General features: G+C 31.5%; 1 protein-coding gene and 3 long non-coding RNA genes across 9 annotated transcripts in view; 1 reads left to right on the plus strand and 3 right to left on the minus strand.

Annotated features, from left to right (window-relative positions):
• Positions 1–94: 94 nt before the first annotated feature.
• The window catches only part of LOC107361859 (uncharacterized), a 28316-nt gene continuing 5483 nt past the window's right edge, over positions 95–22927 (plus strand). The window contains exons 1-3 of one of the 6 annotated variants that reach the window (XM_015928793.3): positions 95–620; positions 19138–19385; positions 20611–20877. In XM_015928793.3, coding sequence (XP_015784279.2) covers positions 347–620; positions 19138–19385; positions 20611–20877 — 789 coding nt within the window. In that variant the 5' untranslated portion in view covers positions 95–346. Of the gene's footprint in view, positions 621–19137; positions 19386–19727; positions 20192–20262; positions 20878–22927 lie in introns of those variants that run through there. The other 5 variants (XM_089266122.1, XM_089266123.1, XM_089266121.1 and 2 more) reach the window with 5 other exon arrangements.
• On the minus strand, positions 12437–15878 carry LOC149094920 (uncharacterized). Its single transcript, XR_016197872.1, has 4 exons — positions 15285–15878; positions 14966–15161; positions 13143–14708; positions 12437–12933 (listed from the first exon to the last, which is right to left on the minus strand). It is a non-coding gene; the product is annotated as an uncharacterized LOC149094920 (long non-coding RNA).
• Positions 17415–18066, minus strand: LOC149094921 (uncharacterized). The gene is made up of 3 exons (XR_016197873.1): positions 17925–18066; positions 17714–17808; positions 17415–17554 (listed from the first exon to the last, which is right to left on the minus strand). It is a non-coding gene; the product is annotated as an uncharacterized LOC149094921 (long non-coding RNA).
• On the minus strand, positions 18406–19264 carry LOC107361860 (uncharacterized). The gene is made up of 3 exons (XR_001568580.3): positions 19125–19264; positions 18760–18966; positions 18406–18671 (listed from the first exon to the last, which is right to left on the minus strand). It is a non-coding gene; the product is annotated as an uncharacterized LOC107361860 (long non-coding RNA).

A 22927-nucleotide genomic window follows, 5' to 3' on the forward strand; every position in this document is an offset into this window, starting at 1 on the left:
AGATGGCCTTGCTGTCAGTATAAAAACACTTTCTCCCCCTAGGTGGCGCGTTGAAACGAGTCGGCAACAGTTTTGAAAAATTAAACAAGTTTTCTGAAAGTTGAAAACTTACCGCAAACCCAAAGTAGGTACATTTTAGTTGAGCTAGCTGGATATTTGTATTTAAAAATTTACTAAAAATTGTTCAATGAAGAAGTGAAAAGTGAAAAGTGAAAAGGATGCAAATAGGATACCCATTTTGGCTGTGATTTGGATTTTACATATCAAATAGGTTTTATTGTGTTACCTCTTGTGTTGTTGTTTTGGGTTAACCATTTTTGTTACCAACTAGATCTACCATTTCACTATGCCTGCCGTCAATTGGATTGTTGAACCTGTTTTCTTGAGCAGAAAACCTTTACCTCCGGATAAGGAATTAGATGAATTAGAAGCCATTGCCAATAATACGCTTGTTGCATTGATTAAACAATTGTCCTGCCTAGCCTTCATCTCTAACACCATTTTTAATGAACTGTCAGCCGAAGTTGACTCTATCAACAAAAAAACAGAACGTCTTAAGGGTAAAATAATCAACTGTCATACAATTGTTAAGAATCTTAATCACAGAGCAGTTAAAGTTCGTAAGTAAACCTTTAGTACCAAAAATTTACCGTAAATCTCATTCCTACAAAGCTCACAACTAATAACCATTTTAAAAGATGTTGACAATTTTTGAATTTTAAAATAAATTACATAAATTTCAAGTGTGATTATCTGTTTTCAACTGAAGTGAAAATTAAAACTCGTACAATAATCGGATTGAATATTGAATGTTTTGTTCAACAGTTTTCTCATGTTTAAAAGATGGGTTGACAAAACTGTCGAGATCAATTGTATTGAAACGACAAACTGGATTATCCAACTCAAAAGGCCTTTTGATAATCTTGATTTTCCCGTTAACCAACCTGAGCATATCAATTGTTTTCCCAGTGAAAATGTTTAACCCGAAACGTTTTCCTTCTCTACACTCTTTTTTTAAAGAAAAAGGTTTACGATTTGGAAAACTGTCATTTTGAAAGTCTCAAGTATAGTGTCAAGTCAACTATGCAACTAAACAATTTTAAGCTTATGTTAGCTGAAAAACACGCCACGGATATCCGATCAACCGAAGGGTTTCCCTCCTCGCTCTCTCCTCTTCACCCAACAAAATGAAAAACCATAAGTGTGTTCACTTCCCAACATCACTTCATCATCTTTTTGCATCACATTAGGTACTGTTTTAAATGGATCACATGTGAACAGCTGCTGAAGAGGGAACGTGGATGATTAAAATTGAGTGAAAGAGAGAGAAAAAGATATAATAGAATAAAAAAAAGACAGACATAGACAGAGAGACAATGGATGAAAAGGTGAAGATGAGGAGGAGAGGAAGGTGAAGGGAAGGAGGGAAAGTCTGCCCTGGATAAAGTCAAATGATCATCGTGTGAGGATAAACAATGAGCATTATTAGTAGTACATAAAAGATGATTGTTACATGGTTCATATAAATTTCAAGTATAGTTAAATCTAGTCATTTAATGTGTTGATTTTGATGATTACATTCAACACTAAATTTCAATGATTATTATTTTCACTATTATCACTATTATCCAATGTTGGTGTTGCCGCTGTTTTTGGTTAAACCTCTTAATACTGGTTTTGCTCCGTCAAGGTAACTTGCGAGTCAAGCCATTTTCATTCCTATTCAAGTAAACCTTCTGCTTGATATTCATTTTTAAATAAACGGTTTTCCCCGCAATCTCTTTCTCCTCACCATTTGTATCTTTTACAACTGAGGCCAAGTGCCACGAGAGTTGAAGATACAAGATGTCTCTTTAGTGACCCAAAAGGTCAACCTTTGTGATATCAATACACTTAAGCTTATTAAATTTGTATTTGATTGCTTCCAGCGGAAATTGAATTGCAATTGAAAGATTGTTTTTGGTCTGAAAACAAACCAGAAAAGAAACATTAATCTATTGATTATTATGAATAATCAATGATTTGTGGACAATTATTGTTTAATGATTGCCTTTGATCGACTTGATTTCACTATTCCATTATTTCCTTATTGTTATGGTTACAAAATGGACAACTCTCACTTGATAGCAATAAAAAACGCTGACCAATAGAATGAAAAGTCAACTGACCAAAAAAGGCAAAACCCATTTTCATCATTTGATAATAAGCCAATTGAACAATAAAAAGCCTTGTTTTCGCGATGAGAGAAGTGAAAGGAACCATCAAAAAATGATGGAGAAACCATTTTCTACCTGTTTCTCCTTTACAGGTAGAAATTATCTTTTCAAATGTTTCGTCGTTTACCTTTAAACTTAATGGCCCATTCAATTTCAATTCATCTCGAAACAAAACAAAAATGAAAGTTGTTTGAAAAGTATTTTTTGATTGATCAAAGAGCGCAACTTGAAAAGATTGTAAAAAACTCTAATTGTAATTACCTTTTACCCAATTTCCTTATCATTGTGAATTAAGTGTTCATTGATTACATTGATTAAACGGAACAAGTTAACAACTTATTTTCCTGCTCATTCCTACAGGTAAATACAGAGGGAATTGAGTGGACCAACTTTAACCTGATAACGTTTATGGTTCAGTGTGAAACATGTTTCAACCGGAAATTAGGTTTGACCTGAAAACACCTTAAATCAACAAAAAAAACTGTGACTCTGAAAACGGGAAACATAAATACCTGAGAGAAGCAAAGAAAAGGTTCACTGAAGGAAAACTGTTTAAATGTTTACCTTTATTGGACTTTCATTGGAGGTCTTGTTGATTATGGTCTTTGACTTGTTTATTGATTGAAGCAATTTTTGTCCATGAATAATGGCAAAGAATGTTGATTTGTATCAATTAGTTATTCAATTTTCACATTCATTCAATACTTTGAGTTGCAAACAAATTATTCATCATTACTGACAATTTGTAATCAAGTTGATTGTCCAAGTTTTTTGACTCTTTACTTGTTCACCAACAGTAAGCCAATGTCAATTGTAGCCGTGAGTTGTGGCCATTGTTGTTTAGACTCAACTTGCGTGCCTCTAATAAGCTTGGGAACTTTAAATGGACAAAAACCTCAAAAGTTGTTTTCACATTTTCCTTTTGTTATCCTTCTCTCATCATGGGCATTGCATGAGTTACCTGTCTACTTCATTTTCAGCCTTTCCTTGTGCAGTTTCATCATGATGATGCAGTTTATCATCGTCTTGCTGCCATTTCCGTGCTTCCAAGTTTTGCTCATTCAAACTGGCTAATCTTAATCAACTTAATCATTTAATCTAAAAATGTAATTCACTTCCAAAGACAATTCAAGAGCAACAGAGTTTAAACTGTTGAACATCATTTCTGGACTTGCACAGAATCAACAAAGTTGACAAGAATCGATGTCATTTTATCAATGAATTTGAAACAATTTGAAAGCTAACCTTTCATGGATCATTAAATATTGACATGAACCCATCAGTTATGAAACATTAACTTGTCTGAACAAGTAAAAGGATGAGAAAAGGAAGAAAAGAGTTAACTGTTAACAGATGATTTAGTTTTCCTTTTTTTTCATCTACTCAACATTATTCTCATTCCTACCATCATCAACAGCACCATCATGACAGTTGAGGGCGTTTTTGTGAATCTTTTTTTTCACCTTGACTTTGATGCTTCCTCTACTCTTTTACCTGACTTCATGTTGATTGAATGTTGACGGTGAAAAAGACTAGCTTTCACATGAGGTAAATGTTGAAAGATTAATTGAAGGAAACCCTGCTGTTGGCCTGATGATGATTATGATGGTCAGGGTAATTGTAATTGCAGTCATTCCATTCAAATTTAGTCTTCAGTTTTCATGTTTCAAAACCTTTTGTCTTCTCATTACCAATACAACTGATCACACAGGGAATCAATTTTACTATTATTAACTTGATCTTAATAACATCAGGCTTTCAGGTAAATTCAATCTTTTTTTTCAATTGTTGATTGTTTTCCTTCCAATCTGAACCTTGAAATTTGTATTGCTATACTTTTTTTGCGTGCAAATCAACTATTACAATTGGAAATGCTGTGTTTACTCCTAATCAATCCCATTGTGAATCTGTTGGTTAATCACTTCTTGCAACTGGAATAACCATGAAAACCAGTTTCTTACCCGTTTCTTGGTAAATAGTGGTTAATTAAAGTTCATTTTTCTTTACTTTCTTCTTCTTCTGTTTCGGTTTCTATGAAAATGATTTAACTAAATGTTCCTTAACAGCTTTCAATAATCAAAAATAGCAATTGAATCAATTTCAACATTACCATAATCAAGGAAATGAACTTTTATTGAACAGTCTTGCCGTTCATTCATGCACAGTTGAACAATTCATACTGTCAATCATGATTGACATAAACTAAATTAACCACTGAAAACATGAAAACAACAGTCAGTTAATTTGTCGCAAGATAATTAATCATTTGCAAATTGATATCTGATTCAGTCTTTTGCTAATTGATTCATTATTAAGCCTTTCTCAGTTTACCTTTTTTGCCAATTTTTCAAATCAATTTTGCCTCAATCATATTGAGCATAAATCATTAATCAACAATTTGCGTGAAAACATTTAACAGCAGTTAATCGATTAACTGGATTAGTAAGTCTTGATAGTTAATTACAATGAAGGCAAATTCAATCCTTTGCTATATTTTGAAAGATTCAACAAAAGCTAATGTTTTTGGATCAAGATTAAGGAAGAAACCTTTTCATCTTATCCTTACTTGAAATGATAATTAACAGTTGGACAGGTTTAAACTTCAATTAAGGTGTGAATAATTGTTCCACATTTCATGATGAAAAGATGAAGTAAAATTTGAAAGACAAAATTAACGGTAAACTATTAATTTAAAAAATAGGTTTAAATTTTTAGTGTAAAATGAAAGCTCTTAATCATGATTAGATTTGATCAAAAGGCGAGTTTTAATAAAAAATAGATTCCTTGAAATTTTGAAAATCTCTTTACAGTGATCATCATGATCAGCGAGCCTCAACTATATCATTAATCTGGTTCTTTGGGTGTGTTGCGATCCCTTTGAATCTAAATTTGAACATTTATAATTGAAACAACCTGAGGCCTTTATCTTAAACCCAATATTCACTTGCTAATGGACTTATCAGATTCTCAGTTAATTAACAGTTAGCACCATTGAACAAGCCAAAGGACAATCATGAAATGTATTCAACTCAAATCACAATCTAAATATCATCAATTTTCATCTTTGGTTTTATGCAAAACCCAAAAATTGAATCTCTTTTCACTGTTTACTGATCTTAACCATTGAAACAATAACTACTGTTGCATTTTAATTGTTAATTATCCTTTATTGGCACCTTTAAAGTTGAATGTTGAAAGTTGCTCATGAAAATAAAGCCTTTTAAAGGTGTATAATTGGACTGATAAAAAAAGGTAAAAGGCACAAAAAGTGCTTATCAATATAAATTAACTTATTACCTGGGCGTGTAACTGCATTATTAATATTTCCATAACTTTTATCTTTCATTTTCATCGTTCCATGATAATTACAAAGAGTACAATGAAAAAGGGTTAGGTTAACCTGTTTCTATCCATGAAAAGGCTTTGTTTAACTTTCATTCACTTTAAATTGTTTCATAAATTTAAAAGTTAATTAACTGATTCACTTTTACTAACCTCAAATGATTGACAATTACGTGGTTATTAATAAACATGATTCCCTTCAAAACCAGAAAAGGTCTTCAATTGACATTCAACAATTTAAATGAACCTTAGTTTCAAGTGAAGGATATTTTTCCAACATTTGGTAAAATTGGAAGAAAAGCCTAAATTGTTGATTCAATATTTATTGATTGATGGGTTAATTGAATCAATTTAGAATTACAATTTTCTCTCTTCAACCTTCAATCACAATTAAAAACGATTCCAATGTAAATTTCAATTGTTTTCCCTCAGTTTCTTAATTAACCCAATATCATATTTTTTTAAACCCAAAGCTGATCAAACCTCAGGGAGTCTGACAGTTGGTTACATTTGAATATTGATACCAGATTTGGTAATATCTGGTTGTGCCATTGATACAGAGCTTTGATTCTTGGAGACGTTTAAATAGCTTTTTATAAACGTTTCATGATTAACTTGACAGCATTTAATAGTCATCTCACGCAATGTTATTTAAACATTTTTCATCCCTGACCATGATCCATCCTGTAACATCTTACCAGATGACCAAAGATGTTTACTTGAGTCTCTGTACTTTTATCCTGTTTCACTGTTCACTGTCAGTTTAGTCTCTTAATCAATGTCAATGGTTTAAACAGACTAAACTGTTTACCATGTTGATCCAAATATGGCTTGACAATTAATCTTGTCACATTAGCCTTGACCCAATGTAGACTCAATATGTCCATTATTCAACCATTATCATTATTAGTTTAAAAGTTGAAGATTAACTTGACTGTTTCCTTGGGTGTAATCATTATTGATTTGCACCTAATGGTCCTCTGTGTAACAGTAGTTGAACTCACCTTTGGCCTGAAGGAAAGTAAATTTTGGCCCAAACACAGCAGCAAGTTTTGTATTATTTTTCCTTTTATGTTTACCTGAGTTTAACTTTTCATCTTTTCATCATTGTTGTTGAACACAATCATTGATCACAATCTTTTCAATTAAATGTTTAAATTAGATGAACTTGAGATTGTTAAACTTGTTGATAATTGATGTGTTGATGATGATCAGTCAGTCACAATTAGGCTTAAGGGTAAACATAAATCAACAACAAGAAAACGTATCTGTCCAAATGCACTTCAATTTTGTTTTCAAAGGCAAAAGGCATTGATAGACTTGCTTCCCTGTAACAAATGATTGTTTTACATGTTTCTTTTTAATAAATTTAGCCAATCTAACTGTTAAATTGATTTATGGTCAAGAAGTTAACAATAGAAGTTGTTAATTTAATGAAAAGAAAAGTTGATTTTCACCAAAAAACAAGGTTTGAAAGGTTACCAATGAGATGCTCCGTTAACCGTCATTTTTCAATGTTGACTCTTCGTGATTGTTTGGCAAAATAACTCACAATGTTCCCACAATGAAACCCAAATCTCATTTACCTTTCAAGCTTATGATTAGAAATGTTTCCTTTTTTATGATTACTTTACCTTATTACCTTGCTCGATGCCCTTTATCATTGTTAGTTTGCTCAACTAAATCTCCATATCGAAGCTTCCATCTCTTACAGCTCAGCAACAACATCAATGATTTTTGTATCAAAATTGGACGAATGTAACTTTTTTCAATTTTCATGGAAAAAGTTTGAAAGTTCAAGTTATCTGCTGGTTAATACAATTTGAAAGGTTGTCTCATCATTGGTTAACCATCATTTTTCAATGTTGGTTCAAATAATTGTATTTGAATAAACTTCCAATTTTGCCTTCTAGAGCATCATTTAATCATTCAACTGTCAAATTGAGACAATTTTAGCTCAATTTTGCGACTAAAGGTTAACCATTAATCAATTTACAGACAAAGTGTAATGAAAGGCATTTTTGGCGAAGACTGTTCAATGAATGAACAATTTTTCATAAACATGAAAAATGAGCTTGAAATGGTTTCTCAAAAATAATTATGCTTTGCCTTTTAACCCAAAGTTTTGATGATTAACCAGAAAAGTTATTCAGTCAATTTAACGTAAAGGTAAACTTTTCCTCTTCAATAAAGTTCAAGTTTAATAAGAGTACAATTTACCTCATCATGTATCACCAACTACACTTAATTGCTATAAATCATTATTTATCTAATCAAAATCAACCTGCAATTGACATTGTTTGATCAAGATTACAGTTCAAAGTCAATGTTTGACTCTTCGTGATTGTTGCCACAATAAAAGCTAACCAACAATAGAGATTGATTCAACGAAGTTTGCAGTGAAAATTGTTACAACGAACAATTATCTTGATTAAACATGATTAGTTTCATTTGGCGATTTGTTACTTCAAGATTTTCAGCATTTCTTTGTTTCTTTTTGTCCTCATGGGTTGCTGCTCATGGATATTGAATTTCAGGTGAATAATTGCCAAAACTATTTAACTTTAAATAATCACCATTGTCAAGGTTAATCACTGTTCATTTACAATTCACGGTAATGTGATTCTGCAAAGTTTCCTGTTTAACAACCCAAATTTGAGTTTCTCATGAAACCCGAATCACAGATTAGGACGTTCATCTTCATCTTATTTCAACTATCATGGCCTTTTGTGTCAGACTCTTGATTACTGAACTGCTCAAAATCTTAGCCATTTGATTGGAATAAGATTTTGGTAAAAGGTTTGATTCAAAATGATTTACTTTGACTGTAACTTGATCTTTCAAGATCCATTTACTAATCGCAAGTGTTACCAATCTTATTAAAATCAAAACATTAATTAAACATTTCGGTTCTACAGTTTAAACAGATTAACAGTAATTAACTTTAATTCATAACTTATGACAAACTTGTGTTTTGTAATTGCCGTGATTAAGTTAATAAACGTTTTCACGATTCAACTATAAATTGTTATCAGGAAGGGAAAATGATTAACATTGAATTTACTGAGGAACCATTTAAGAGACTTGATTGTAAAGTGAACGAAATGGTCAAGTTGAATGCAAAACAGTGTTTAATGTTGATCAAGTAATGTAACAAAAAAGGTATAAAAGTGACAAAAATATTAAAAATGTGAATCAACCCAAAAATGTAAAAGTCTGGTTAATGAGAATTGAGATTATTTACCTTTAATTAACCACCATGATGCCAACCTAATCCACCCAATCCACCTCCAGATGAGGCTAGATTCCAATTGATCCATTGATAATAAGGACGAAAGTAATATGGATAATAGGTTGGAAGGTAATGGCTATTAGCATAAAAACCGGTTGAATATTTGGGTTCAAAGAAACGTTGATAATAAGGTAACTTGGCTTCCACTTTGGTCTCTCCTTTGACCACTTCTGTCAAGACTGTCCATATAATGGCAACAATTAACCAAATCATAATCTGTATCAACCAGAAAAAGAAACAATTTAACATTTACTTTTCTTAATGTTGACCAAAAACATTTACCATAAACTTCATCTTTTTAGCGTAAATATTTGAACTCTGGTTGACTTTAAAACAAGAATAAAAAAATTGGTTAAAGATTCCGAATCAACACTTTCAATCAATTTCACTGATCATCAATTGGAGACTCAATAAATTCTGACACCAAAGATGCTCTGATTAAATTGTTAAATCCTGTTAGTCTGACATGAGTGTGAGTGCAAAATACATTTGATCAAATAATTGAAACAATTAAAAGTTAAATTGTTGCAGTGAATAAAGTCTTTCATATTGTTTGTTTGTTCATTTTGTCCTTAACCTTTTTATTCTCATTTATTAACTTTTCATTTTGCACTTTTACAATTTAAAACGAGCAAATGGCCAAAAATATTTGCTATTGAACACTAAATTGTAAGCTAATTGTTCAAAAAACGAATTTAATTCACATTAATTTTGTTTTCTTTCTGATCAAAATCTTTATTGCATTAAGGCCTGAATATCAAATGTAGGCCCAAAAAATGATTGACAGTGGTTGCTATTACCATCATCATCATCATTAATTTTCACGTATTATTTTCATTTTTACAAATTTATTTTATTTCTACTCTGTTTCACCTCAATCATGATAATCTGATACACTGTTATTAAGACAAAATGTTACCTTAAAATGTGAGGTTCATCAGCAAATCTGATCCTCTTAATAGTATTAAGATTGAATGAGATTATATTGATTGCATCTTCATTTTTACTTGTAATTAAAACGGTCATCTTCATCACCAAATTAACTTGTTGATTGTTTTTATTGTAAATCATTTCTGTGCGTGTGTTAACATTTTTTACATCTTTATTTAGCTTCACTTGACAATCTCAAGTCCATTTTGTTTAATTTCATTTCGCTCATTCCAAGAATCTAATGAACGTGAGAAAATGGTTCATCAAATTGACACATTAACTCAATGGTAACTATTATAATGAACGTTGATAGCATTGACGGTGCACCAAGAACCATCATGCACAATGATAACAATAGCTTTTAATAGTTTTTTTCACCAAAAAAAATGGTTTTACCTCATGAGATTTTTCATCGTAACTTGATGGACTCGCTAACGGACTAGTTGGACCAGAAAAAAAATGTTTATTGTTTAACCAATACAAGTCTATCCAGAGTTTCAGGAGTAAATGTAATGTTGAGGCTTTAAATCACTGTGAAGAGTCAAGACGTTTCTCAAGTTGATGGCTAAATCATTTTTTCTTATTATCAACAATTTATTGCAAACACGAGAAGAGAAACTTGAAATCTCATAAACATTTAGATTGATAGCCAACCCTGCTCTTACAATCATCATCATCATCATCGCCAACGTTTTTTAGCCCAAATCAAGAGGAACCAGAATGAGAGAATGAAAGTTTACTTTCTTCAATAATAACCATTTTCCTGTTTGCCCAGTATTTCAAGAAACATCACTGATGCTCATGATGTTAATGATGACCATCATTTGCCCATTTTGCATAAAAGTGGCAATTACACTTGAACTGCTTTCAATTCATTAACTTTACCTGATAATTTCAAACCGCAACCACACAAAGTTGCCACTGATTTTCCTATTAAACTAATTAAACCAAATAATTACAATAGCAGTTGATCGTGCTTCAGTTGAATTTCCAGATTCATTTAAATTCAAAGACGAATCAATTTCTTTTGCCTTTTTCTGGTTATCTTTTTTCGGGTAAAACTGATGCACCTGTGATTTGTCTTAATCTATTTACTCATCTAAAAATAGCATTTGAATTTAATGATGAAAATGATGAAAAAATGAATTGAATCGGTAAAGATGAGAAAATGCTCTTCTACTTTCATCACTCGATTGTTATCTTTGAATCGTCATGGAACTGATCAACAGCAATCTATTAATTCCGGTTAACACTGAGAGATGCTCAACTTGAAATCTACTTATCATTTAAAGTAATTTGAACAGCAAAGAGAAGAGCGAAAAAGCAACAAAAAATGAGAGAACAAAAGAAAGAAGCGAAAAAAAAGGTAAAGAAGATGAATGATGATAATGGTGAGAGGTGAAGAGCAAGTCAATATTGATGAAAAGATGATTCCTCTTGTAAAAAGTATGTTTGAAGAGTCCATCGTTGGATCCACTTTTAATGTAACCTGTCTTTGAACATTTTTCAGACAATCAAGTGAATCTTTCTCTTTTTTCAATCTTCTCAGCACAATGATAATAATAATGATCATCATCGTCATCACCATAATCATTACCTTCTCCTTTCTTTACCTTTACAAGTTTCGCTCTTCACTTGGGTTACCTTTTTATTAGACACAAACCGGTCAAGGTAAAGAGAAACATGAACAAACCAAAGTCTCTACAAAAGGCTATAATTTTGTTGGTCCATCTTTCACTCGGTAACCTTTCACATGGACCAATCCAATAATTTAGTATTTACATTGAAATCAGTAAATTGTTGAAACAAGCGCAAAGGAAATGCAAATTACAATCAGTTTACAATGAACAATCTTAATGTTTCATTTTTGTTTGCTTTAACAACATTTACCTGAAAGGAATGAATGATTTGTAAATTACTTTACAATCAGTCATTTGTTTCTTTTTCAACCTCAAATCATGATTATACAATTCACTGGGAATTGAATTTACATGAATCACAATTTATTTTCATTCTCGACTTGAAGATTAACTTCATTGAAAGTCAAAAAAGATTTTGATGGAAATGAATCAAAATTGATTAAATTTGATTGTTTCATCTCAAGCTGATCAATCATTCAAGTAATAAATAACTAAACAGTTTCGCTATTGAAAAAAGGTCAGAATGTGATTAACTAATTGTTTTCATTTTTTCTTGCATTAATCAGACGTTGATTAAGATTCTGTTGCATCCAACCTTTTCAATTTGACTTTGTTTCTCATTCGGTACTTAACAGAATCATGATATGAATTTAATTTAAATTTAATCAAAATTTCTAATTGTTACAGTCGCGACTTTAAACTTGAGACTTAATTCCCATTCAGTAGCAAACATTTGACTATTTAATCTCAAGATTATTCACATCGTGAATTCAGGTGATCAGCTTGATTGATGATTGTTGGTGTTGATGGTAAACGTAATGACAATTTTGTATTAAATACTTTAATCTGATTAGGTTGGATTGAGGTTTGAAAAATGAAAGATGGAAGTCAAAATAAACGAAAATCTCTTTTTATAATTAGAAATGTTAATCATTGCAATCTGCTTAAAATTTAATTATTACTTAATATATTGAATCTATTATTTTTGGGTAAAAAAATTGAAATAAAAATAATCATTTTTCTTCAATTCAACTCTTTAATTGTAAATTCAATTTGAGACGAAACATGAATATTTATAAGAAAAATTAAATTGACTGTACAAAGGTTTAACCAATGCTAGGGAAGAGTATTTTGATTTTCATGTTGATTAATTTGTTAATTTGATTAGTCAAAGTTGCTGATTAAATTTCAAAAGGTTGAGTTGGTAAACTTGAAATCAACAGTTTAAACATCCAACGAGATGAAACTTGCAATGATGGATTAATACAATTAAACAATTAAGAGATGTTTGCAGTTAACATTCAAAGTGGATTGAATTGTTTGTAATTGTTAACCAGGAAAACCGCATGAAAGTTATCATTGCTGACATCAACAATGAGCAATTTTAATTAAACATGATTAAATAGCCAATTAAAGGGTCATCATTTAATCAACATCCTGAGCTTATTAAGTGAAGGCGTTGGTCAACATGCATATTGATCCCATCCTAGTCTTTCCTATTCATAATTGTGTCCTGTAATGAAAAAGAGATGAAATTATCATTATTATTATGGCAACAAATCATTTCATTAACACTTAACATGAGAAATTAATTAAACAACGATAGTTATGATGTTAATTCTTATTCTGTTTTGTTTCTGTAAATATTTTGCCAACTACAAACACTTGGAATAATCGTTTAACAATTTATAAATTCATTGTTTAAATTTTCTCATCTTTTACCTGATCAATTAATATTTATAATCATGATGTTAAGTAATACATTTTCCAACCTTTAATTTTCTGTTGAATAAAAAGCTGTCCACTGTTTAAGTTATTATTTATATGTTAAAATTACTTTGAACAGCTCTTTTTATATTAACAAAAATGTATTACAAGCCATCAATTAACTTGGTAAGTTAATTATTGGACCCCTGCTAATCACTGGCATAACCTTTGTTTGTGCGCCTCCATTGATCATGACTGTTAATCTTGATTGGTTAGTCTGTTGTTCACTTCACTAACCGTAAGCACATTTCATTACTGGACACGATACAGTACAATCGGTATAATGACCCAACATTGTTTATAAAATTGATGAAATGTAAAATTATCCGTGCTTTATGACTTAAAGATGATCAGATGATTTGTTTATATTTGATTCAAGCTTCCAGAAATGTTGTAGAGTTGAAATGTGACCATCAATTGTTGGTATTTAAATGCCATTGATGCTGGGATGTTTAAAGTGTGTTGGTAAAGTGCATGGTGTTAATGGTAACAGTCATCAATCATTTGCTTCACTTTTTCACCAATTTGTGTGTAGGCAAGTTTAAAAAAAGGATTAATGGATCCATTTCAATCAATTGAAAGGCTTGTTGTTGTTTCAATACAGATTCAAATATTAGATGTTCGTGAGATTCTCTGATACTTTATTAAGCCTTTCCTCTTTCCTCTTTATCCTTTATTGTGATCAAACTCTAATTGTGATGAGACTTGTTGATTCACAGGTATACAGGATTATTCTTGATTTAAATCGGTGATAGACCTTCAATTTTAAAGGTGATTGTGTTGTTGGTTTCTTTGTGTTGATTTTTTGATGAAAAAAAACACTGGAAATTCTTGTTTCTCTCCACCTTTCCAGCTGATCAAATACAAAGAGAAACATCAAGGATAAGGTTGATTCTCCCACTTTTAAATTGTTGATTTATCTCGAGATAAAAGGAACCAATCTCTATTAATGTATTCAAAAATTTTGCTGGGCCATTGTTGTTAACGTCCATGTTGTTGATATTTAAAGTGAATTATGATTGAAGTAAATGAAAACTTGAAATTGATTCCAAGTCACGTTTCCTAATCTTCAAGAGTTTGCTTTTGATGATCCATTTTTTTCTTGTAAATATTTTCCTTTGGAACAAAAAATCTCGTTTCTCTTTACTTTTTGCAGCATTTTTCGTCTTTTTTACCTTGTCTTTCTCTTTCTACTCTCACCTATCCAAAGATAGCCCGAGGATAGAAACTAATGTTAGCTAATATGGTGACCTCACCCATGGAAATCATCATAATACTTGTTCTATTGAGCTTTTAGGCTGAAGAAGAGGAAAGAGAAAGAGAAAGAGAAAAAAGGAAAAAGATCTCGCTTGGAATGACCAAAAAAGGTGAAAAGGCGTAGGTACTTTTATATTGCCTTTGTGAATCCCAAACAACTAGTTAATCCAGTCAAGTCTTGTGCAAATTGCGAAGGAAAAACGGAAGAAATTTTAATGATGTGAATGATGTTGATGTTGTTGATGATGATAATGATGGATCAACCTGTAAAAGAAGAAAAAGGTTACCATGAGTTACATGTATAAGGAGAATGGAAATGGTTTCAACTTGAGATGAACATCAAATGTATCTTTTACATCTATCATATTTAGCTCTACTTATTTCATCGAAATAAATGCTTTTGAATATTTATGCTTTCAATTTTTTGCCATCTTTAACTTTATCTAAACACTGATCTAATTGAGTTTAATCATGTTTCTTGGTAAAAATTGTGGTCGTTTGCCAACTTTTAAATTACTTGCCTAAATTGTTTCAATTGAAATTGTAACAGCGCTGTGTAACCATTGATTTCATAATGAGTACAGTTTTGATTCATTAATAATAGTCAGCTGGAAATCAACGTCGGTGGTCAAAAATTTTCATCAAGATTCAGTTGTTAAGTGGATTAAAAGACTAAGAATTGGATTGAGATTCAGGATTAACAAGCCAAATGCTGATCTGTATTCAAGGGCGAGAATTGGAAAGAGAGAAAGTTTTTCACTTGTTCTTGTCCAAACTCATTGAATGAGCTGAAAATTGATATGAATAATTCAATCATGTAATAGGGCTTAATAAGTTTACCTTACAAGTCAACAAATTATATCAAATTAACATTGATGATATCATGTATCTGCATAAATGCATACTAATGAAAATCGTCAAAATTTTGATGTGTGTAAAGACTATAAAATTATCTCTTTTTTACCATGAAATACCTGAAAAGTGGAAACGCTTTTCAGTCAACTGGAAACACTTTTTTGTTAAAAGTAGAGTTTAAAGACAAAGAAAACTTGGATGAGTTTCTTTGAATGCACAGTTTTGCATTGTTTCTGCTTCCATTATTTGTTCAGCTTTTATAAATCAATCCAGAAGAAACGATTTTCGCCAATCCAAAGTTCCATTTTTGAGGACAGAAAATCAAATCTTGTAGAAATGTAAGTCAATAAGCTTGATGGTAAACATTGAGAAATTTTTCAGAAGAAAAATCAAGAGATATATTTATATCTTGAGACTAAACTTAGTCGTGTTTTTTTTGTCAATTAAGGTTGATCCTGTACTTGCTGTTTTGTACTGGTGATTACATAATGGCGTGTATTTTGTTGTGGATATTTTTGCTTTTCTGGCGAAAGGAAAACGCCTCCAATACCAACAGATATAACTTTTTTTCTCGCTTCCCTCCAGCTTGTTTTTCCTACTGTTTGGTAGTACAGATGAAGCTCTCTGTAAGCGAAACAAAAAGAATGGAAAAGTTGGAAATATTTGTAATTCATAGATTTCCATGGTTATTTGTAGGTTTACTGTAAATGGTTAACTATTTTTGGTCCTTTTCCTTCATTGTCATTTCCCATTCTAGTGAGTCTCGCATTTATTTATAAAATGCATTCCAACAATTCAAGTCTTTTATGTGGTCTACCGTAAATGGTCTTCAATCCATTTTTCTTCTAGTAATTCCGATTCTTATCATTATCCCACCACTTTCCATGATTTTAATTTTAGCTCCAATTTTATTAGTATTTTGTCTTTAGTCCAAGTTAACATCTTATCAGGTATTTAGAAACGTGTCTGATCGGATTTGTTATCTCGTCATGATCAAGGTTGGATTTTCATTATGCATTGTTTGTAATGTATATTGAGCGATGTTTCTTTCATTATTGTTGATAGGCATGATTTATGGGTCGCACTGTTAACAGTTGATATTGTTTTTCTTTTGGTTTCATCAAAATACTGATGATGGTAAAAGTATGAACAAGATGATAGTGGTGATGATGTCCCGGGAATAACTCAACTGCTGATACTGTCAACAAGATTACATTATGATATAGTTCATCATTGTTTCTTGATATATTGTTGAACAATAATTTAGTTGAACGAGTTTTTTTCTCTATACTTTTTGGTAAACCAAATGACCATACATTTACTGTCTCTTTATTCATCTATATTGATTTATCAATTATAGACAGAAGATCCAGTAGAGGTAGGTAGAAGATGATCAAGCTGATAAAATAGATTCAATCTTATCCTTTTTGATGATCAAAGCCAAAAACAAATAGTCGATTGTTATGTCAATGTCAATGCATTATCCACCAAAGAGGAAGGCTTGAAAACAAAACTTAATCCTCTTCTCACTGTGAAATGATTTGACAAATAAACTTCAACTAGCCAGTTCAACTTCAATTTTTTGGCATTCTTTTGAAAACACAATAACAATCAGGCCAGCACACTCTATTGTTATAGATTTTCCTTTCGGCTTTTCAACTCTACAACAGCAGTAACAACATTAACCTAATTTCCGTTTCGGTCGCGATTCCTTCGATAATATTGCATATCCAATTGGTGTCAATGTTTGGCCTTTTTTTCCAGCAATTTCACATTCATTTTAGGCACATTTCTTCCATTTTGCCATAAATGTATGATAAATTAATCTTCTTGGTTTTGTATCTTACGATTGATTCCCTTATAATCATGATACTGATTATCTGGTGAAACTTTGTGTCTGTAGGCAACATATTTTAACCATGAATATGAATGAAAGTTATGAGGGAAAGTCGTTATCACTTGAGGACCACTGAGCTTCATATCATGGTTACATCATGCTTATATAATATTTGGATAATTTTTCCGTTCAATTTTACCATCAACAGCATCAAAGTTCCTCCTTTGTTCATGGTTTTTCCTTTTCCTTTTACTTCTAAATTTTTCATTTCATCTAAAAACGTTTCTCCTGCTTGACTGAAGTGACTTTGTGTGGGTTGTGATGGCTACCATAACACTGAAAGCAACAGCTACCATCAAAAGATGAGCATTATAATGTAGTTATCCTGCTTTTTTCTAATGATCATTATTCGAGTCATCTAAAAGAATAAATTTACAGGTTTCAGATTAGTATGATAATGAGTCTTGTTAAAGTTGAAGTAATCATTAAGATATCTTTCAATTATTGTTTATTTTGTATTTTAAACTTTCAAGTGGGAAGCGCAAGAGTCCCATTGTTACCCTTTACGTAAAGTTACCTTTGATAATGTTAAATTAACAATCAGAGCGTAAAAGGTTTGCAAAAACAAGACAGCTTCAGCACTGACAATTATAAGATTGAAATGAACGGGAGCTGAAAAAAAAGAAAGACAAGTTAAGGTGAATGAGAAAGGTATAAAAAAGAAATGTATGAAGAACGGAAGGAAGAGGAAATGGTCAATGTAGTTCAACAGTTTGCTTTATACTGACCTTATCATGAGTTTTATGACAATGTGTATTCATTTATCTGGTTTTTGGTTCACCAATTTCATATTCCATCTTTCTTGCTGTCATGCTTCAAGCTATCCTTTTTACTCGTTGACTTGAGTATAATTGTATCACTTTCCATCATAAATAAATTGATGGGCAGAATGTAATGAACGATTCAAATACCCAGCTCTGTTCCCATCTTTAACTAATTGAAAAAGTTACTCTTATTGTACCTTCCTCAATAATAGCAATCATGTCCAGTTTCCAAAGTGTTATCACTATCAGCATCATGGCGTTAAGGGAAACAGCTTTGAGCAAATATGTTCAAATCCATAAATTCAATTGTTAACTTGATTGAAAAACTCCATTATTGGTTGCCCTCATCCACCAGTTTTATGAATTCATGATGGTTTGATCATTTGCTAGTTCTAGCGAGATCTTTTCATCTTTCTTATGTTGAATCGCTTAATGGTTTCTTGAACTTTATGCCTTGAAGCAACCTTTTTTTTGTTTGTTTCATCAATTTCTCATTCAATGAATTATTCTTTAAGTATGTTAGTTTCTCTCTTTATCCGTAATCAACCATAATCAATAATGTGAATAACATCAGGTATGATGGTAAATAAAAGCTTGCAATCAAAGAGCAAGCATTTATTGGATCAGAAAGTTAATCACTTATTTTGCTGAAAGGAAGTCTCTTCGTGCCAATGTAACGTGAGGAACGATGCAAATAGTAAAACATGGCGTCTAGAAGAAAAAGAAAGAAATTATTTTACTTTTATTTCTCTAGTAAGTCTTTAATGATGTACTCATGAGGATTGGTTTCAAGACTTACCCTTTTGCTTCACTTAAATTGCCCCATGTCTGAAATTCATTGATGAGTCTAACGTGGCAATAAACGAGACAGAGTGAAAAAGCTGCCATAATTACTGTGATTCAATTAGGGACCCAGTTCAATTCACTAACCAATAAAAAAACATGCAATTGCTTTTACACACAAAAGCTCAGACAAAATAACCTTTACTAGCTAACAGGTAAAAACCTGGAGGAAAGGATGAAACAGAAGTAAAGTTGCAAGGAATTCAAATAAAAAATAATTCAATTGTTGAAAACTTGTCTAAAATGGTTATGTTTTGTGAGATTTTACCCCATAAACGATCAGTCCATTTTTTCCAATAGCAATGAAATTAATTCTCTTACCTATTTTATTTAGCTCTTGGTTCAATCAACGACTTCATGAGGATAACTGACCATTTCAAAGCAAATCGAGAGATTACAACAAATATATTTTCACCAGATAAACGAGCACCATGTATAAAATATGCCTACGAGAAAGCATCGATTTCACCTTTAAACCAATTCAAATTGGAAGATTACAAATATCACAACAGTTATCTTTGTTCACCATTTTTTGCGGATACGAAAAAGAAAGCAGAAATCCTAGAGATTGAACAGCAAAAGGTAACGTTTATTTAAAAAAAAGTAAAATCGGTTGAAATATGAGACCAAAGATAAGAAATCTTGAAATGTAACATCTTGTGATTCACAGTATCAAAAAATGTCTACAAAAAGATATTGTCTATCACTTTTGGCGCCTTAATAAGAGATAAGAATAATCAGTTTGTTTAAAAACAAAAAGGATTAGTCAAAAGGTTACTTATTTTTATCCATTTGTCGCCATTTTCAAAATATGTCGGTTAATTTTAAGATAAGGTTAATTCAATTTACAAAACGACTAATTACTCACGCAAAATTAAGGATTTTCAACCTTCAAATTAATTTGACTCTTCATCAAAGCAAGTCACATTTGAATGTTGCTGTAACAATGAGCATCAGATCATCATTTCAACCTAACCCAACTTGCGTTTAATTTAATGCTGATTGCTAATTTTGTTTCAAAACATGAACAGTCCCAAATTAACGTCTTTCAATTAAATTGAACACATAACTAACTGAACTAATTGGTAACTCTTAAGAGCACCTTTTGTCACCAATTTTGTTATTCTATCCGTTTTTAACCAAAGGATGTTTCAAGTTTTTTTTTTGTGTACTAAATTGATTCAATCAATTTATTGATCATCAACCATCCAAATTGTTATTTTGCTCGTGTTTTGTATCTTAAATTTCAATGATCAAGCCCACAGTAAGTCTTAATCCTTGTGGCATCATGACCAGTACTTTCTCATCCCATTTATCTTCATCCATCATGAAACAATTATCCAATCCAATCTAGTAAAGTTTAGCTTTGACTTTACTCTGGATGACAGGTTTGCCATCAAAGTTAATTTCTTGGCTAATTAATTTTTTACCTTATTCTTCCTCTCTTTCTCTCATACAGATTTATACACTGTGCTTATTATATTGTTCAGGAAAAGTTCACAGAAATGATGATAATGAACCTATTACTTATTTTGAACATACCTTTTTCATTTGAAAAATAATCGTCTTTTGTTTGTGTGTGTTTACCAAATCAAATTTAATCTTATTATTTTGATAACCGGTAACATTCAATATGCCATGATTACTTATTGTGTTATGAATGCACCAACATAAACATAAATTACAAATTATATTAATCTTCTGGTCTTATGATTTAAACCGACTGACAAGATGAGCAATCTTTTTGCCTTCACTTCCATTTTTCCCTCCTTTTTTAATACTTTTCCCTCTCATTTGCTTGTTACAGCCTGAAAAATTGGCTCGAGCTGCCAAATTACCAAGGAACGCGTTAATTGAAAAATTTAAGACTCCAATTACAGTGACCTCAAGAAACAGTCATCAGGAAAACAATTCAACCAATGGATTTGACGAGGCTGATAGTGATTCAATCTACAGATTACCATCACCAGATGAAGTAACTGAAGCTTTAGCTCAAGAATATCCCGCCTCATTTATACCAATTGATGTCTCCAGTTTTCAAAGGATGTCCAGTTTCCGTAGATCACTTATTCATGTAAGTTTACTTTTTTTGTCCAATGTAATTTACCTCGAAGTCAGTTGAGGATTATTGTTTGGTCTTCATTTTGAAAGATGAAAAAGGAAAGGAAGTTTGTTTTCGCTTACAGAGCCGGAAGTTTATTGCCTATTATGGGAACCGTTAGAAGCAAATACAATGTGAAAATAAGGAGCGTGAGAGGTGAAGATGCGTCAGCTTGAGTTTCACTTTCAAAAGGTTAAGTAAAGATTGAAATGGGTGAATGGTCAAAACAAAGTGAATGATGAACTGTAGCAAGACAACACAAATGTACAGTGTGAAACATTACACAAGGAAAGTTACATTTCCAGACATTGAAAAGACACAATCAGTTACACTTGAGCTTGATACATTTCTCAAAGTATAAAGTAAAGGGTCAGCTATTTCACCAATTGGATTCGATCTATTAATACTTATAAGCTATTTTTATCATTCATACCATCATCATTTATTTGAATTGTGAATTAAAATTCACTGTCGATTGATTAGTTTTTACAACCCAAGTTGTGTGGTTTGCATGTTAAAAGTCCAAACTTTAACAAAAGTTGACCATAAAAACTGTTGAACCAAACAGTTTTCCGATTTCCAATTTTTACTCTTTACTCTTTCAATTTATTAACCAATATACAATTTTTACTGGTCAATTTTTTCGCTTTTTACCTCAATCATTTTCCCTTCTATTCTCACTCTCCATTATCAATGAGAAAAGGAGAATAGAATGCTAAAAAAGTAATAAACTGTAAGTTATGGTGGCAAATGAAATGGAAAGGTAACAATTTCAATTGAACTCTACAACAACAACGCCAGTAAAAGTAGTTCCCTGGCGATCCATAGATAGGTAATTTCCATGGTTAGTAAAAAGGGAAAAAAGCTGACCTCAGTTCATGGAAGGTTACAACTTTTTCTGACCGTAATGTGAGTTTATTTCCAGTTGATTGAATGGATCATTATTTTTTATATAATACCTTTACCATCTTCCTGATGAAAAAGGTAATAAAAAGAGGCAGAGAGAGAGAGAAGGATGAAAATGATATTGTTAGACAAATAAAAGTTATATCGATGAGGATGAGAGTGCGTATGTTGAGAAATTAATTTAGCGCATGAAATATCGTTGAGTAAAATTTGCCTTTGATCATGATGAGCTTATTTTACATGAACTTTTCCAGTGGAGTTTCATTGACAGTAAACAAAGTTCGGTTCAAAGTTTGACAATTCTGTTTCAGTTTATCCATTCAACTTAACCAGTTGTTTTTCATTCCTTTTTTTATCAACATTATCATCTTTCATGTTCACCAAGCTCTCTCATCCATAACAAAACTCACTTCTTATCTCTTCTCTCTCTCTCCCTGTAAGTGTCATGCATTTTAAGCCAACTTGAAGTTTTCATTTCCCATTATCATCCTCCATGAACTACAATAATCTTGTAAATTAAAAGCTCCAAGAATCTTCAAGACTGTCAACTTTACATCAAAATCTAAGATCTTTTTTTCCTCCTTTTCTTCAACTTTCGCCTTCTTCATCTTCTTAGTTCTATTTTTTGTACTTTTTTCTTGCCTAATAAATTGAACCATTTTAATCGTATCTGAATCTATTTAGAAAGGGCTTCTTTCCAGGTCGTCAAATCGCTATTTTTAGGGTCTTCTCTTATTTCTCTCATCTTCCATTTGAAGTTAGCTTTTTTTTCTTCTTCCCTGTAAATCTGACTTTATCATCATCAACATTTGTCTCTTTCGGTGAATGCTCCTTCACTCATTATCATGAATATTTGAGCTTTTTACTCACCTCAATTGTCTTCACTAAATGATGAGTTGGTACTCAATTAAAACCTCAAATTAGTTAACCTCTGATTTTTTGTCTTGTCATCCACATAACTGTATTTACTTTACCATCTTCATCAGCATCTTCTCCTACTATCTTCTTCCTCTTCGTATTTTTGTTACAAAAATTTTTCCAGCTAACTATTTACATTAGTTTTCTTTACACTGTTTCTGAAATTCGTTACTTTACAAACAATTTTCAGGAATTGTTT

This window comes from Tetranychus urticae, chromosome 1 (assembly GCF_039701765.1).
Source record: "Tetranychus urticae isolate SD_2017Ah chromosome 1, NJAU_TeUrti_SD_1.0, whole genome shotgun sequence".
Lineage (NCBI taxonomy): Eukaryota > Metazoa > Arthropoda > Arachnida > Trombidiformes > Tetranychidae > Tetranychus > Tetranychus urticae.